This window comes from Salvelinus sp. IW2-2015, unplaced genomic scaffold, assembly GCF_002910315.2.
Source record: "Salvelinus sp. IW2-2015 unplaced genomic scaffold, ASM291031v2 Un_scaffold5919, whole genome shotgun sequence".
NCBI classification, from domain to species: domain Eukaryota; kingdom Metazoa; phylum Chordata; class Actinopteri; order Salmoniformes; family Salmonidae; genus Salvelinus; species Salvelinus sp. IW2-2015.
The window spans coordinates 1-16,271 of NW_019947184.1; the positions used below are offsets into that span (position 1 = coordinate 1).

A 16,271-nucleotide genomic window follows, 5' to 3' on the forward strand; every position below is an offset into this window, starting at 1 on the left:
AAATAATATAACAGTAGTCCTCTGTCCCTAGGTGATACATGTCTCCTGCAATGTCATAATACAAGCCTGAAAGTACAGAAGATAAGAAAAAGTCAAGTATTTTTCTGGAATAGAAAACGAAACAAAAAGCTGAATCAGGATCCAATGTGACGGATTGTTTCGGACTAAGAGTCAAATCCTAACTTGCACTTAAGACAAATTCTCTCCCACTCACATCCTCGTGACTAAGTGAAAATTCAACTGAAGTGGAAGTTAGGATTTGCCCCCAAAGGGAATAAGGCAGGTTTGTATGGTCCCAGCAGAGAAGGAGATAAGATTGACACACTATTCCCTAAGTAGTGCACTACTTTTGACCAGAGCCCTATGGTCCCTGGTCAAAAGTAGTGCACTATATAGGGAATGGAGTTCCATTTGGGAAACACATAATAGCACCAGCACACAGAGATCCCCTGGCAACTGGCACAAGTACAGCAGAAAGGTGTACCGTTGCATCCTGGGTAGATTATCTAAATTGCTTTGCAGATTGTGMTTTAGGCTTTGTCTCAAATGGCACCCTGTTACCTACATGTACAAGACTCTGGCCAAATATACAGAGCACTATATAGGGAATAGGGTGCCATTTCACATCTGCCCTATTAGTTAGGGTGTCAGTGTCCAAGGATGGGACAGCACCCAGTCATCTCCTTCACACACAGTGGCCCTTGTACGAGACACGGTGAGGATCAAGGAGGATTTGGAGGGTGGAGGAGGGCAGTGAAGGGGGCTGTAGGTAGAAGCCATGATCATGTCCACTGTGTAGGGGGTTCCCTGGGGCCTTTGGGTTGTGTGCAGCGGTTACTGTATCCTGGAAGACAAGAGAAGAACAGGGATATGATTAAAGCGTTTGGGAGTTTTTCAGGCCACGTCACCTGACCAGGAAAAATTCTGGTTCTTAGTTGTGGTTATATGTTATGACTAGAAATCAGAGTTTTCCTGGTCAGGAACAACTCAGGGCCCTAGTTATAGTAAACAACTATAGACACAACATGACCATATTTACTATCACTTTCCCTCCTCCTCCTCCTCCTCTCACCCATCTCTGAGGAAGCCTTGCTCTCTGCTGTGCTGTCTGCTACTGTGGTGTTGGCAGGGGATGTTTCCACTCCTGCTGCATCTGAAATCTTCTTACTCCTCTCTCCTGACGGTTCTGGGACAAACACACACAGTGTCAGGTTTCCTGTCACGCAGCAACACACACCGTAGCACACACACACACACACACACACACACACACACACACACACACACACACACACACACACACGAGTGTCAGGCTTCCCTGTCACACAGCAACACACACCGTAGCACACACAACACACACAGGTCAGGCTTCCCTGTCACACAGCAACACACACCGTAGCGCAACACACACACACACCGTAGCGCACACACACACACAGTGTCAGGCTTCCCTGTCACGCAGTAACACACACCGTAGCACACACACACACAGCTGTTCCTTTAATAAAAGCCTACAGTCTATCATTGCAGGGTCATTTGTGGAACAGTGAATGTCCCAGCAGACTAACTAGGAAACATATAAAACCAAGCAGGTTAAAAGATAAGCTTGGAGAAGTGTCAGATAAATACTACATTGGTAATTAGGTTACACAGACAGACTGCCTCTCTGCTCCCAACTCCAGACCAGACCTCCTTCCAGACCAGACAGATAGACAGACCTCCTTCCAGACCAGCAGACAGACCTCCTTCCAGACCAGACAGACAGACTCCTTCAGAACAACAGACCTCCTTCCAGACCAGACACAGACCTCCTTCCAGACCAGACAGACAGACCTCCAGACCAGACAGACAGACCTCCAGACCAGACAGACAGACCTCCAGCCAGACCTCCTTCCAGACCAGCCAGACCTCCTTCCAGACCAGACAGAGATACAGATAGACAGACAGAACTCCAGACCAGACAGCCAGAACTCCTTCCAGACCAGACAGACAGACCTCCTTCCAGACCAGATAGACCTCCTTCCAGACCAGACAGAGATACAGATAGACAGACAGAACTCCAGACCAGACAGACAGACAGAATCCTTTCAGACAGACCTCTCCAGACCAGACAGACAGAACTCCTTCCAGACCAGATAGACAGAAAGACCTCCAGACAGACAGAGACAGATAGATAGAACTCCAGACCAGACAGACAGACAGAACTCCAGACCAGACCTCTGAGATCCTTTAACGACATCAATGATTAATTTTCATGGAGATCTGTGCAGAACAGAGTGATGTTTTACAGCCAACCCCTGCTCTCTCTAATCACCCATCTGAACATCAAACAGCTGAACAGAGTGATGTTTTACAGCCAAACCCCTGCTCTCTCCTAATCACCCATCTGAACATCAAACAGCAGAACAGAGTGATGTTTTACAGCCAAACCCCTGCTCTCTCCTAATCACCCATCTGAACATCAACAGCAGAACAGAGTGTTTTTACAGCCAAACCCTGCTCTCTCCTAATCACCATCTGAACATCAAACAGCAGAACAGAGTGATTTTACAGCCAAACCCCTGCTCTCTCCTAATCACCCATCTGAACATCAAACAGCAGAACAGAGTGATGTTTTACAGCCAAACCCCTGCTCTCTCCTAATCACCCATCTGAACATCAAACAGCAGAACAGAGTGATGTTTACAGCCAACCCCTGCTCTCTCCTAATCACCCATCTGAAAGGGAAGGGACAAAACCACATCTGAGACTGACTGAGGCCCAAATGGCACTCTATCCCCTTCATAGTGCACTACTTTGGACCAGGGCCCATGCACTATATAGGGAATAGGGTTCCATTTGGGATGCAATTAGGGCTTATGTTGGGCAATGAGATGGCAGCCAATAATTTAGCCTAAATACTGAAGAGATGAGCCACCTACCTCTCTCTGCTATCTGTGCCTGTGTACTCCTCTGCTCCTGTGGGAAGAGACAGAGGACACAGATTAATAACAGGGCTGAAGAAGAGGTGATGATGAAGAGAGACGGAGGAGGGTGCATCTCAACGGAACAAATAAAGTAGCCTAAAGCAGTTGTTCCTGCCCAGTACTAACACACCTCAATCAACGCATCATCAAGCCCGTCATGAGTTGAATCAGGTCTGCTAGTACTGGGATGGAACAAAACCCTGCACACCCCGTGTGTCCCCAGAAGCAGGACTGGAGAACAGAAGTCTAGAGGTTGTTTCTATAAAGCTGGTGATGATGGTGTTCACCTGAGGAAAACCTGCTCCTTTTCCTGACTGGTCCTCTGAGATACTCCAGTCTGATGGTCCTGGTGCCTTCAACTCTGATGGGTCTGGAGATGGACGGAGAGAGAGAGAGAAAGAGGGAGAGAAAGTAAAAGACAAGAGAGAGACTTCCATAGAGAGACACCATAGCTCTATATATTTGGTAGCCTCAAGTGCCAGGCGTCTAGGCTGCAGACACAAGAGCATGTCTGGCCACGAGACGTCCCTTTTCAACCCTCTTTATGTACCACTGACTTCCTCATTCATTCCATTGTAACGGTTCTTACATGCTGGAGGTCATTTAAGCGGCAATTACGACTGTTGCGTCGATCAACCCCCGTCTGTCTCCTCAGCTCTAATGGTTGACCCTTCCTGTCTTCATTGTGTGTTTAAAACTAGTTGTAAACGTAACACTAGTTGTGAACGTAAGACTAGTTGTAAACGTATATATATGCGGTCTTGTGATCTTATTATATTCTAGTATTTTACTTAATATTAGTATTATTGTTGTTTTATTAACTTCTTTGACCTGCATGTTGGGAGTTTGGAGCTGAAGAATGTCACTGTACCCTGTGCAGGTGACAAATAAACTGTCATTTGATAGATGTCACGAACACACATCAATACATAAACACACAATCTAATGAGAGCATGTTAATTCCAGAGAACGCTAACTCTGCCCTCCATCCCGTCTCGCTGCACCCATTCACCCTCCCTCCCTTCACAGCAGCACAGGGCTGAGGCTGCCCTCCCTCCCTTCACAGCAGCACAGGGCTGAGGCTGCCCTCCCTCCCTTCACAGCAGGCCTCATCCTTTCACCAGCACAGGGTGAAGCTGCCCTGCAGGCCAGGGGTTCATATTAGAGGACAGCGAGGGGTGGGACTCTGGTTTGAGGGGAGCCATTAGAGGACAGCGAGGGTGGGACTCTGGTTTGAGGGGAGCCATTAGAGGACAGCGAGGGGTGGGACTCTGGTTTGAGGGGAGCCATTAGAGGACAGCGAGGGGTGGGACTCTGGTTTGAGGGGAGCCATTAGAGGACAGCGAGGGGTGGGACTCTGGTTTGAGGGGAGCCATTAGAGGACAGCGAGGGGTGGGACTCTGGTTTGAGGGGAGTGGGACTCTGGTTTGAGGGGTGGGACTCTGGTTTGAGGGGGGACTCTGGTTGAAGGGGTGGGGACTCTGGTTTGAGGGTGGGACTCTGGTTTGAGGGGTGGGACTCTGGTTTGAGGGGTGGGACTCTGGTTTGAGGGGTGGATCTGGTGAGGTGGGACTCTGGTTTGAGGGTGGGACTCTGGTTTGAGGGGTGGACTCTGGTTTGAGGGGTGGGACTCTGGTTTGAGGGGTGGGACTCTGGTTTGAGGGGTGGGACTCTGGTTTGAGGGGTGGGACTCTGGTTTGAGGGGTGGGACTCTGGTTTGAGGGTGGGACTCTGGTTTGAGGTGGGGACTCTGGTTTGAGGGGTGGGACTCTGGTTTGAGGGGTGGGACTCTGGTTTGAGGGGTGGGACTCTGTTTGAGGGGTGGGACTCTGGTTTGAGGGGTGGGACTCTGGTTTGAGGGGTGGGACTCTGGTTTGAGGGGTGGGACTCTGGTTTGAGGGTGGGACTCTGGTTTGAGGGTGGGACTCTGTTGAGGGGTGGGACTCTGGTTTGAGGGGTGGGACTCTGGTTTGAGGGTGGGACTCTGGTTGAGGGGTGGGACTCTGGTTTGAGGGGTGGGACTCTGGTTGAGGGTGGGACTCTGGTTTGAGGGGTGGATCTGGTTTGAGGGGTGGGACTCTGGTTTGAGGGGTGGGACTCTGGTTTGAGGGTGGGACTCTGGTTTGAGGGGTGGGACTCTGGTTTGAGGGGTGGGACTCTGGTTTGAGGGGTGGGACTCTGGTTTGAGGGGTGGGACTCTGGTTTGAGGGTGGGACTCTGTTGAGGGTGGGACTCTGGTTTGAGGGGTGGGACTCTGTTTGAGGGGTGGGACTCTGGTTTGAGGGGTGGGACTCTGGTTTGAGGGGTGGGACTCTGGTTATTTGACATAGCCCTGCTGGCACAAAAAGCTCCTTCATTAATCAACTCAGATGCTAATTTGGAAGTGGCAAATATTTGCCTAATACATATACACTATAATTTCATATACATTAATAATATTTGCCTATACACTATAACATTATCATCTGTGTAAACAACAAAAAACAACTTGCATTGAGAAAGTCAGTGCGATGCTGCTGTGGTTCATAAAAGCAGCTATCTGGAGGCTATGATGAAAAGTTCTAGTTGGGGAAACGTCACAACCATTAACCCTCGAGCTGGACCCAGTTGGACTCTGCTTATAATGATCTCTAGAATTAATTATCTGGCTGTCCTGCAACTTCTACCCTTGGGCCTAATGATATCACCACAGTATCAATGTCAGTCAGGTACTGCTGCTCGGGAGTCAGGAGTTTTTCAGAACCATCTGAGCTGATCTGTAAAACTCGGGCCCTAGACTTGTAGACTATACTGGGGCCTGAAGTACTTCCTGGTCTGGTCACATGGTTGATTGAAAACCTTCCTGGCCCTATGTACGTCCCTAATAGAAGTTGAGTGGTCTGTTGTCGGAACACTAAGGAGTCGGTCTGATGTCGGAACACTAAGGATTGAGTTTGGTCTGATGTCGGAACACTAAGGAAGTTGGTCTGATGTCGGAACACTAAGGAGTTGGTCTGATGTCGGAACACTAAGGAGTTGGTCTGATATCGGCTAGGAGTGTCGATTGGAACCTAAGGAGTTGGTCTGATTGGAACACTAAGGAGTTGGTCTGATATTGGAACACTAAGGAGTTTGGTCTGATATTGGACACTAAGGAAGTTGGTCTGATGTCGGAACACTAAGGAGTTGGTCTGATATTCGGAACACTAAGGAGTTGGTCTGATTTGGACACTAAGGAGTTGGTCTGATGTCGGAACACTAAGGAGTTGGTCTGATATTGGAACACTAAGGAGTTTGGTCTGATACGGAACACTAAGGAGTTGATCTGATGTGGAAACACTAAGGAGTTTGGTCTGATATCTGGACACTAAGGAGTTTGGTCTGATTTGGAACAACTAGGAGGTTGGTCTGATGTCGGATACACTAAGGAGTTGGTCTGATGTCGGAACACTAAGGAGTTTGCGGTCTGATATTGGAACACTAAGGAGTTGGTCTGATATGGAAGCACTAAGGAGTTGGTCTGATGTCGGAACACTAAGGAGTTGGTCTGCATATTGGAACACTAAGGAGTTGGTCTGATTCGGAACACTAAAGGAAGTTTGGTCGATGTCGGAACACTAAGGAGTTGGTCTGATGTCGGAACAACTAAGGAGTTGGTCTGATGTCGAACACTAAGGATTGGTCTGATGTCGAACACTAAGGAGTTGGTCTGATATGTGGAACACTAAGGAGTTGGTCTCGGGCAGTTTTTGGCACTCAAGTTTTTTATTTTTATTAATAGGCAAGTCCACTTAAGAACAAATTCTTATTTACAATGACGGCCTACCCCGGCCAAACCCTAATCGCGGCAATGGCACGGATGGACTCCCAATCACGGCCGGTTGTGATACAGCCTGAATCGACAGGGTCTGTAGTGACGCCTCTAGCACTGAGATGCAGTGCCTTAGACCGCTGAGCCACCTCGGAGGAGCTCCCCCTTTTGTATGGTGGTGTCTGGCTTACATCTACAGACTGGACATTATAACGCAGAGAATCAGAGATGACTTTCGTTAAAAAGCCCCTCATTTTCATTTCGTGCTCTCTCAACAACAGTCATATGAAAGTCATCTGGAAAGAGTTCTGAAGCTGAGATGACTGATTGAGAAGAAGGCACAACACATCCATGTTCAGGGTCTGCAGAGTTGTTTCTGGCGCCCTCTTGGTGTCAAGCCACCACACTGCAGCAGAGAACAGCAGGCAGACCAAGGGGTGGAGCCAGTCCTGAGGGCGAGAGAATGCCCGAAGCTGCAGGTTTTGTTCCAGCCCAGGTCTAAAACACTCCATTCCCCTTTTCACAAATTTAAATAGGAGACTATGATTGTAGTGATCTTTTAATCAGATGTGTTAACTTACAGTTGCGGCTGGAACAAAAGCCTGCAACACTGTGGTTCTTCGGGATGTTGGACAATTGTAGACCCCCTTGTCTGTAGTCTCATGAGCCAGACATTCTTACTACTTCTCACCATTCCTGATGTATGAGACCAAGATGAGAAATGATCCCCTCGGACCGTTAAAACACCCTGTGGCCAAAATGAAGGACTCTGGGTCTCTCAGGTAGAGGGGAGGGAATCTTCACTCTGGTCACTGTCTGGGTCAGAGGTCAGAGTACAGCAGGGTTACTACCAGGGGTCAAAGGTCAAATCGACGGCCAATCAACAAATCAAACCACAGCGAGAAACAGTTACATCTGAAATGGTGCCATATTCTAATGATTAAGTGCACTACTTTAGCCAGAGCCCTAGGTGAAGTAGTGAACTCTTTTACCCAAAGCCCTGGTGAAGTATTGCACTACTTTTAGCCAGAACCCTAGGTGGAAGTAGTGCACTACTTTTAGCCAAGAGCCCTTAGGTGAAGTAGTGCACCACTTTTAGTAGCCAGCAAGCCCTAGGTTGAAAGTAGTGCACCACTTTTAGCCAGAGCCCTAAGGTGAAGGTTAGTGCACTATCTTTTAGCCAGAACCCTAGGTGAAGTAGTGCACTACTTTTAGCCACGAGCCCTAGGTAAGTAATAGTGCATACTTTTAGCCAAGACCCTAGTGAAGTAGTGCACTACTTTTAGCCAGAGCCCTAGGTTGAGAGTAGTGCCCCACTTTTACCCAGAGCCCAAGGTGAAGTAGTGCACTACTTTTAGCCAGAGCCATAGGGTGAAGTAGTGCACTACTTTTAGCCAGAAGCCCTAGGTGAAGTAGTGCACCTACTATTTACGCCAAGAGCTCTAGGTGAGTAGTGCACTACTTTTAGCCAGAGCCCTAGGTAAAGTAGTGCACTACTTTTAGCCAGAGCCCTAGGTACAAGTAGTGCACTACTTTTAGCCAGAGCCCTAGGTGAAGTAGTGCACCCACTTTTACCCAGAGCCTAGGTGAAGTAGTGCACTACTTTAGCCAGAGCCCTAGGTGAAGTAGTGCACTACTTTTAGCCAGAGCCCTAGGTGAAAGTAGTGCACTATTTTAGCCAGAGCCTAGGTGAAGTAGTGCACCACTTTTAGCCAGGAGCCCTAGGTGAAGTAGTGCACTACTTTTAGCCAGAGCCCTAAGGTGAAGTAAGTGACCACTTTTAGCCGAGAGCCCCTAGGTGAAGTAGTGCACTACTTTTAGCCAGAGCCCTAGGTGAAGTAGTGCACTAATTTTACCCAGAGGCCTAGGTGAAGTATGCACTACTTTTAGCCAGAGCCCTAGGTGAAGTAGTGCACTACTTTGTGCCGAAGCCCTAGGTGAAGTAGTGCAGTTTGTAAAGAACAAAGGGTACCATCTTCAGAGTACAGCCATAGAGAGTCTCAGATATTATATCGCTCAACCTAGACAGATCCAGAAACAGGGACCGTCCAAGACAACACCAAAGTCCAAGCAACAGCACAAGTCAACACCAACCATTTCAAGATCGTTCCATGTAAAATCACAGCCTGTTTCAATCAACAAGGCGAAGAGATCACGTACAATCCAGAAGATCACGGGTGATTTTGAGATCGATGATTAGGAATATCGCTCGATTCCACATTCAGCTGCCTTTGATCAAAATCCCATCTCTGGGCAGTTAGTGATTGTCAGAGCCATTGTGCATAGTGCAAGAAAGTAGGAGGCTTTACACCCGTGCACACGGTTGTTGGTACGCATGCACTGTCCCCCCCCAACCCACACAAATCCATCCCACCACCCACCCAATACAACTCCTTTCCAGGACCCCAGCCACCCACCAATCACCCTTCAAGACCCACCAGCCACCCACTCCAATCCCTTTCCAGGACCCCTGAAACATCTCCTGTGTGCTTGACACATGAGTCAAGCTCTAGTCTCAGCAGCAGACACACACACACACACACAAGACCACACACACAGAACACACACACACGTGCCCTCCAGTCTGCCTCAGCGCTCACCCAGCCTGACCTCTCACATGCTCAAGCACTCTCACTCAATCCATCCCTCTCCATCCATACCCCTCCGCCACTATTCTCCACTCCCTCCCACTTCTCCATCCCTCCCCACATACTCTCCATCCCTCCCCAACTAATCTCCTACTCCTCCCCACTATCTCCATCCCTCCCCACTAGCTCCATCCTTCACCACTAGCTACGCATCCTTACCCATCTCTTACGAGTAGTCTTTCCACATCAACTATCCTGCCAGAACTGTCTGCTTCCTCACTCACACCCAGCCTAACACTACTGTCTGCTTCCTCACTCACACCCAGCCTAACACCGACTCCTGGTCTGACAACGGCACGGAGGGAAACAGAAGCAGAAAAAGGTTCCAGGAGACATTGTTCATTGTGAAAACACATTATTGAGCTGTAGTCGATTGTGCTTAGCTTCAGGTTATCCACACCACGCGCCTGCTAGCAGAGCCATTTGTGCATCCATAGCCCACTTTATTTCCTGTCTAGAAGTCTGCGATTATGCACGGATGCTCAAATGGCTATTCTAGCGTGTCTAGTCTCCTCTCCTGTCTGAAACATCCTGTTGAGGCCTAGCAACATCTCTCCTGTCTGAAACACCCTGTTGAGGCCTAGCAACATCTCTCCTTGGGGAAAGCAGAAACAGCCTGGTACATTACAGTCTATGTCCCAAATGGCACCCTTTTGTCAAAGGTAGTGCACTATATGGGGAGCCATTTGGGCTATAACCTACATTGTAAACCAGCTCAGTCGTGGGGCAGCCGGGGGCCAGCAGAACACATTAGCCCTGTTTGCACCACAGACAGATGTAAGATTAATCCATGCTTCGGCCCACAGAGCACCGCTAATGGCCCCCATCCAATGGGGTGACATGCAGGCAGACACACCTCCCCCGCCAAGCACGGCTGGTCAGAAAGCACCACATGCCATGAGCTCAGAGACATGAACAGCAGAGTCCGCAGTCACACATGATCAGACGTTTACTCATCTCACCATCAGAACAGTTCACATAGTCAACAAATCATCCAATAACAGACTGTCTTACATTACCCCACCTACGAGTTACATTACCTGTCAACATAACCCCACGTAAGACTTACCATTACCCCTCTCAACATAACCCCACCTAAGAGTTACATTACCCCTCAACATAACCCCCCCCCCATCTTTACATAGCCCCACTCGGCATCCTGTACCATCCTGTTCTGTCCCTTCACTGTCACAGAATACTATGGTAACTCCAACTATAGCCTTGAGTCCCGGGACCAGACAACGGGACGACAGATGGGCTGTGGTACTTACTGACTAAACCAGACTAGGAGCCAGACACAGGGACAGAAATGGGCTGTGTACTACTGACTAACAGACTAGGGACCAGACACAGGAACAGAAATGGCTGGAGTGAGGGTCAGAGCTGGGTACAAACACATTTGAAATCATTGCAATACTTTCTCTGTCTTGACTGAGCTTGCCTGGAGGCCATGGATCAATTTACGTTCCAGGAAGACCAAGCAAACGGTAAGAAGCATGTTAAACATTTCAAATAGTATTTGAACCCAGGTGGTTGGGGTCCTATTATAAGGGCTGACTAAGGTCAGTGGTTGTTGTGGTCAGCTGTAGGTGGACAGCAGCTGACAGGCTGATCTAGGGTCAGTTAGTGGAGAGCTGGAGACTACGTCCGTGCCAGAGGGCATGGCAGGCCACACTGTAATGACAGGCTGTCGAAGGCTGTCTAGACACACACACACACACACCCACACACACACACACACACACACACACCCACCACACACACACACACACCACAACACAAGTATGTAGACACAGTCTGTATAAACACACAGCACTGCAAGGGACAATGGAGAAGACTGACCAGTCCAACTGACAGGTTCAGAACACTGGCTTGCAATATAGACTAATATCACACAGACTTGCTTATGGACTGCTTATGTGGAGAATTAACATTTTAATTATGTTAAAACAGATAGTGTTTGATACATCGAAATATTATTTAAAACTTGTTAAACCAGGGAACTAAAATGATCATGTCTTGTACCCCTCCCCCAAAAAGTGTCAATAAACTGAATTATTTCTGTATTTTGTCTTCCACTCTGACCTGCTATAGTCACTCATTTTCTGAAGTACGGTAATGCGTAATCTGCCATTTTACCATGGCAACCCAGTCCTATCCACTGTAGAATGAGGAAAACACACACACACACAGCACCACACACACACACCACACCACACACCCAACATCACATAATGGTGTCTCCCTGGAGCTAATAAACTGACCACGATAGTGTCACACCACACTGCCCATGTTATTAGATGGTGTCTAGTTCCATAGTTTCAGCTGTCTCTAGCAGACTTAGGGTTTAGGCTGCAGACCTTAGGGTTAGGCTGCGGACCTTAGGGTTTAGGCTGCGGACTTAGGGTTTAGGCTGCGGACCTTAGGGTTTAGGCTGCGGACTTAGGGTTTAGGCTCGGACCTAGGGTTTAGGCTGCGGACCTTAGGGTTTTAGGCTGCGGACTTTAGGGTTTAGGCTGCGGACCTTAGGGTTTAGGCTGCGACTAGGGTTTAGCTGCGGACCTTGGGTTTAATGCTGCGGACCTTAGGGTTTAGGCGCGGACCTTAGGGTTTAGGCTGCGGACCTTAGGGTTTAGGCTGCGGACCTTAAGGTTTAGGCTGCAGCCTTGGGGTTAGGCCTGCAGACCTTGGGGTTAGGCTGCAGACCTTAGGGTTTAGGCGTAGACTCAGGCTATAGTTGAGTTACATAGTATTCTGTGACAGTGAAGGGACAGAACAGGATGGTACAGGATCCGAGTGGGGCTATGTAAGATGGGGGGGGGTTATGTTGAGGGTAATGTAACTCTTAGGTGGGGTTATGTTGAGGGGGTAATGGTAAGTCTTACGTGGGGTATGTTGAGAGGTAATGTAACTCGTAGGGGGTAATGTAAGACAGTCTGTTATTGGATGATTTGTTGACTATGTGAACTGTTCTGATGGTGAATGAGTAAACGTCTGATCATGTGGTGACTGCGGACTGCTGTTCATGTCTCTGAGCTCATGGCATGTGGTGCTTTCTGACCAGCCGTGCTTGGCGGGGGAGGTGTGTCTGCCTGCATGTCACCCATTGGATGGGGGCCATTAGCGGTGCTCTGTGGGCCGAAGCCATGGATTAATTCTTACATCTGTCGTGGTGCACACGGGCTAATGTGTTCTGCTGGCCCCGGCTGCCCACGACTGAGCTGGTTTACAATGTAGGTTATAGCCCAAATGGCTCCCTATATAGTGCACTCCTTTGACAAAAGGGTGCCATTTGTGGGACATAGACTGATATGTACCAGGCTGTTTCTGCTTTCCCCAAGGAGAATGTTGCTAGGCCCAACAGGGTGTTTCAGACAGAGAGATGTTGCTAGGCCTCAACAGGGTGTTTCAGACAGGAGAGAGTTGCTAGCCTCAACAGGTTTTTCAGACAGATGAGATGTTGCTAGGCCTCGCAGGGTTTCAGACCGGAAGATGTTGCTAGCCTCGACAGGGGTTCAGCAGGAGAGATGTTGCTAGGCCTCACACGGGTGTTCAGACCGAGAGATGTTGCTAGGCTCACAGGTGTTCAGACAGGGAGATGTGCAGCCTCGACGGTTTTCAGACGAGAGATGTTCTCGGCCTCGACAGGGTTTCAGACAGGAGAATGTTTGCTAGGCCTCGACAGGGTGTTTCAGACAGGAGAGATGTTGCTAGCCTCGACAGGGTGTTTCAGACAGGAGAGATGTTCTAGGGCCTTCGCGACAGGGGTTTCAGACAGGAGAGATGTTGCTAGGCCTCAACAGGGTTTCTGACAGGAGATAGGTTGCTAGGCCTCAACAGGGTGTTCCAGACAGGAGAGATGTTGTCTAGGCCCAACAGGATGTTTCAGACAGGAGAGGAGACTAGACACGCTAGAATAGCCATTTGAGCATCTCGTGCATATCGCAGACTTCTAGACAGGAAATAAAGTGGGCTATGGAAGGCACAATGGCTTCTGCTAGCGGCGCGTGTGTGGATAACCTGAACTAAGCACAATCGACTACAGCTCATAATTGTGTTTCACAATGAACATGTCTCCTGGAAACCTTTTCCTGCTTCTGTTTCCCTCCGTGCCGTTGTCAGACAGAGTCGTGTTAGGCTGGGTGTGAGTGAGGAAGCAGACAGTGTAAGTGTTAGCTGGTGGTGAGTGAGGAGGCAGACAGAGTAGTGTTAGGCTGGTGTGGTGAGGAAGCAGACAGAGTTAGTGGTTAGGACAGGGTGTCGAGTGAGCCGAGCGACAAGAGTAGTGTTAGGCTGGGTGTGAGTGAGGAAGCAGACAGAGTAGTGTTCGGCTGGTGTGAGTGGGAAGCAGACGAGTAGTGTTAGGCTGGGTTGAGTGAGGAAGCCAGACAGTAGTGTTAGCTGGGTGTGAGTGAGGAAGCAGACAGAGTGTGTTAGGCTGGGTGGTGAGTGAGGAAGCAGACGAGTAGTGTTAGGCTGGGTGTGAGTGAGGAACAGAGCTGGCAGGATAGTTGATGTGGAAAGACTCCTCAGTAGAGATGGAAGGATGGAGCTTGTGGTAAGGAGTGAGGTAGTGGTGAAGGATGGAGCTAGTGGTGAGGGATGTGAGCTAGTGGGGAGGGATGGAGCTAGTGGGGAGGGATGGAGCTAGTGGGAGGGATGGAGCTAGTGGGGAGGGATGAGCTAGTGGGAAGGGATGGAGATAGTGGGGGGGGAGGAAGGGATGGAGGGGATGGAGAGGAGAGTGTCTGTGAGCATGTGAGGGTCAGGCTTGGGTGAGCTGAGGCAGACTGAGCAGGCAACGTGTCTGTGTGTGTGTCTGTGTGTGTGTGTGTGTGTGTGTGTCTGTGTCTGTGTGTGTGTCTGTGTGTGTGTGTGTGTGTGTGTCTCTGCCTGAGACTGAGCTGACTAGTGTCAGCACCAGGAGATGTTTCAGGGGTCCTGGAAAGGGATGGTGGGTGGCTGGGGTCCTGGAAAGGGGATTGGTGGGTGGCTGGGATGGATTTTGTGTGGTGGGGGGGACAGTGCATGCGTACCAACCAACCGTGGTGCACGGGTGTAAGACCTCCTATTTTTTCTACGCTATGCACAATGTCCTGACAATCATTAACTGCCGCAGAGATGGGATTTTGATGCAAAGGCAGCTGATGGGAATCGAGCGATATCCTATCATGATCTCAAAATCACTGATCTCTGATTGTATGATCTCTTCGCTTGTGAGTTGAAACAGCTGTGATTTGATGGAATGATTGAATGGTTTGGTGTTGATTTTGGCTGTGCTGGCTTTGTGTTGTTCTGGGGTGTCTGGCTCTGAGTCTGGGAGGATTGTATTCGAGCTTCTCTCTGGCTGTATCTGAAAATGGTACCTTTGTCTTTACACTGCAACTATCTCTTCACACTAGTGGCTCTGGCTAAAAAGTAGTTGCACTACTTGACCTAGGCTCTGGCTTAAAAGTAGTGGCACTACTCACCCTAGGGCTCTGGCTAAAAGTAGTGCACTACTTCACCTAGGGCTCTGGCTATAAATGGTGGCACTTACTTCACACCTCAGGGCTCTGGCTAAAAGTAGTGCACTACTTTCACCTAGGGCTCTGCTAAAGTAGTGCACTACTTTCACCTAGGGCTCTGGCTAAAAGTATGCCACTACTTCACCTAGGGCTCTGGCTAAAAAGTAGTGCACTACTTCACCTAGGTCTCGGCTTAAAAGTAGTGCACTACTTCAACCTAGGGCGCTGGCTAAAAAGTAGTGCACTACTTCAACCTAGGGCGCTGGGCTAAAAGTAGTGCACTACTTCACCTAGGGCTTCTGGCTCAAAAGTAGTGCACTACTTCACCTAGGTCTGTCAAAGTAGTGCACTACATCACCTAGGCTTGTCTAAACGTATGCCTACTCACCTAGGGCTCTGTTAAAAGTAGTGCACTACTTCACCTAGGGCTCTGGCTTAAAAGTAGTGCACTACTTCCCTAGGGCCTGGCTAAATGTAGTGCACTATTCCACTAGGGCTCTGTCTAAAAGTAGTGCACTATTTCACCTAGGGCTCTGTCTAAAAGTAGTGCACTACTTTCACCTAGGGCTCTGGCTAAAAGTAGTGCACTACTTCACCTAGGGCTCTGGCTAAAAGTAGTGCATACTTCACCTAGGGCTCTGGCTAAAAGTAGTGCACTACTCACCTAGGGCTCTGGCTAAAAGTGGTGCACTACTTCACCTAGGGCTCTGGCTAAAGTATGTGCACTACTTCACCTAGGGCTCTGGGTAAATAGTAGTGCACTACTTCACCTAGGGCCTCTGGGTAAAGGTGTCACTACTTCACTAGGGCTCTGGCTAAAAGTAGTGCACTACTTCCCTGGGCTCTGGCTAAAAGTAGTGCACTACTCACCTAGGGCTCTGGCTAAAAGTAGTGCACTACTTCACCTAGGGCTCTGGCTAAAAGTGAGTGCAACTACTTCCCTAGGGCTCTTGGCTAAAAAGTAGTGCAGTGTCATACTTCCCTAGGCTCTGGCAACAGTAGTGCACTAACTCCCTAGGGCCTGGCTAAAAGTAGTGCACTACTTCAGCCGGCCTGGCTAAAAGTAGTGCCTACACTGTACCTAGGGCTTCTGGCCTAAAGTAGGTGCACACCTTACGACTGGAGTGGGTTGCACTACTTACGTAGGCTCTGTAAAGTGTGCACTACTTCACCTAGGGCCTCTGGCTAAAAGTAGTGCACTCTTCACCTAGGGCTCTGGCTAAAAGTGGTGGCCTACTTCACCTATGGGCTTCTTGGGTACAAGTGGTGAAGCTACTTCACCTATGGGCTCCTGGGTAAAATGGTGCACTACTTTTTCACTCTAGGGCTTGGCTAAAGTAGTGCACTACTTGCACCTAGG

The 16,271-nt window shown here is 49.1% G+C and overlaps 1 protein-coding gene and 1 long non-coding RNA gene across 3 annotated transcripts in view; one reads left to right on the forward strand and one right to left on the reverse strand.

Annotated features, from left to right (window-relative positions):
• Window positions 1-6: 6 nt before the first annotated feature.
• Window positions 7-16,271, reverse strand: part of ptpn12 (protein tyrosine phosphatase non-receptor type 12) — a 36,476-nt gene continuing 20,211 nt past the window's right edge. The window contains exons 5-8 of the mRNA XM_070442094.1: window positions 3,254-3,336; window positions 2,922-2,958; window positions 1,073-1,186; window positions 7-844 (exon numbers count right to left, since the gene is read on the reverse strand). Of these exons, the coding sequence (XP_070298195.1) occupies window positions 783-844; window positions 1,073-1,186; window positions 2,922-2,958; window positions 3,254-3,336 (296 nt within the window). The 3' untranslated portion in view covers window positions 7-782. The remainder of the gene's footprint in view (window positions 845-1,072; window positions 1,187-2,921; window positions 2,959-3,253; window positions 3,337-16,271) is intronic.
• On the forward strand, window positions 13,493-14,003 carry LOC139026814 (uncharacterized). Of its 2 annotated transcripts, none has more exons than XR_011478749.1 (3): window positions 13,493-13,647; window positions 13,691-13,738; window positions 13,880-14,003. It is a non-coding gene; the product is annotated as an uncharacterized lncRNA (long non-coding RNA). The 2 variants fall into 2 exon arrangements; XR_011478750.1 differs by having other exon boundaries at window positions 13,493-13,617; window positions 13,697-13,738.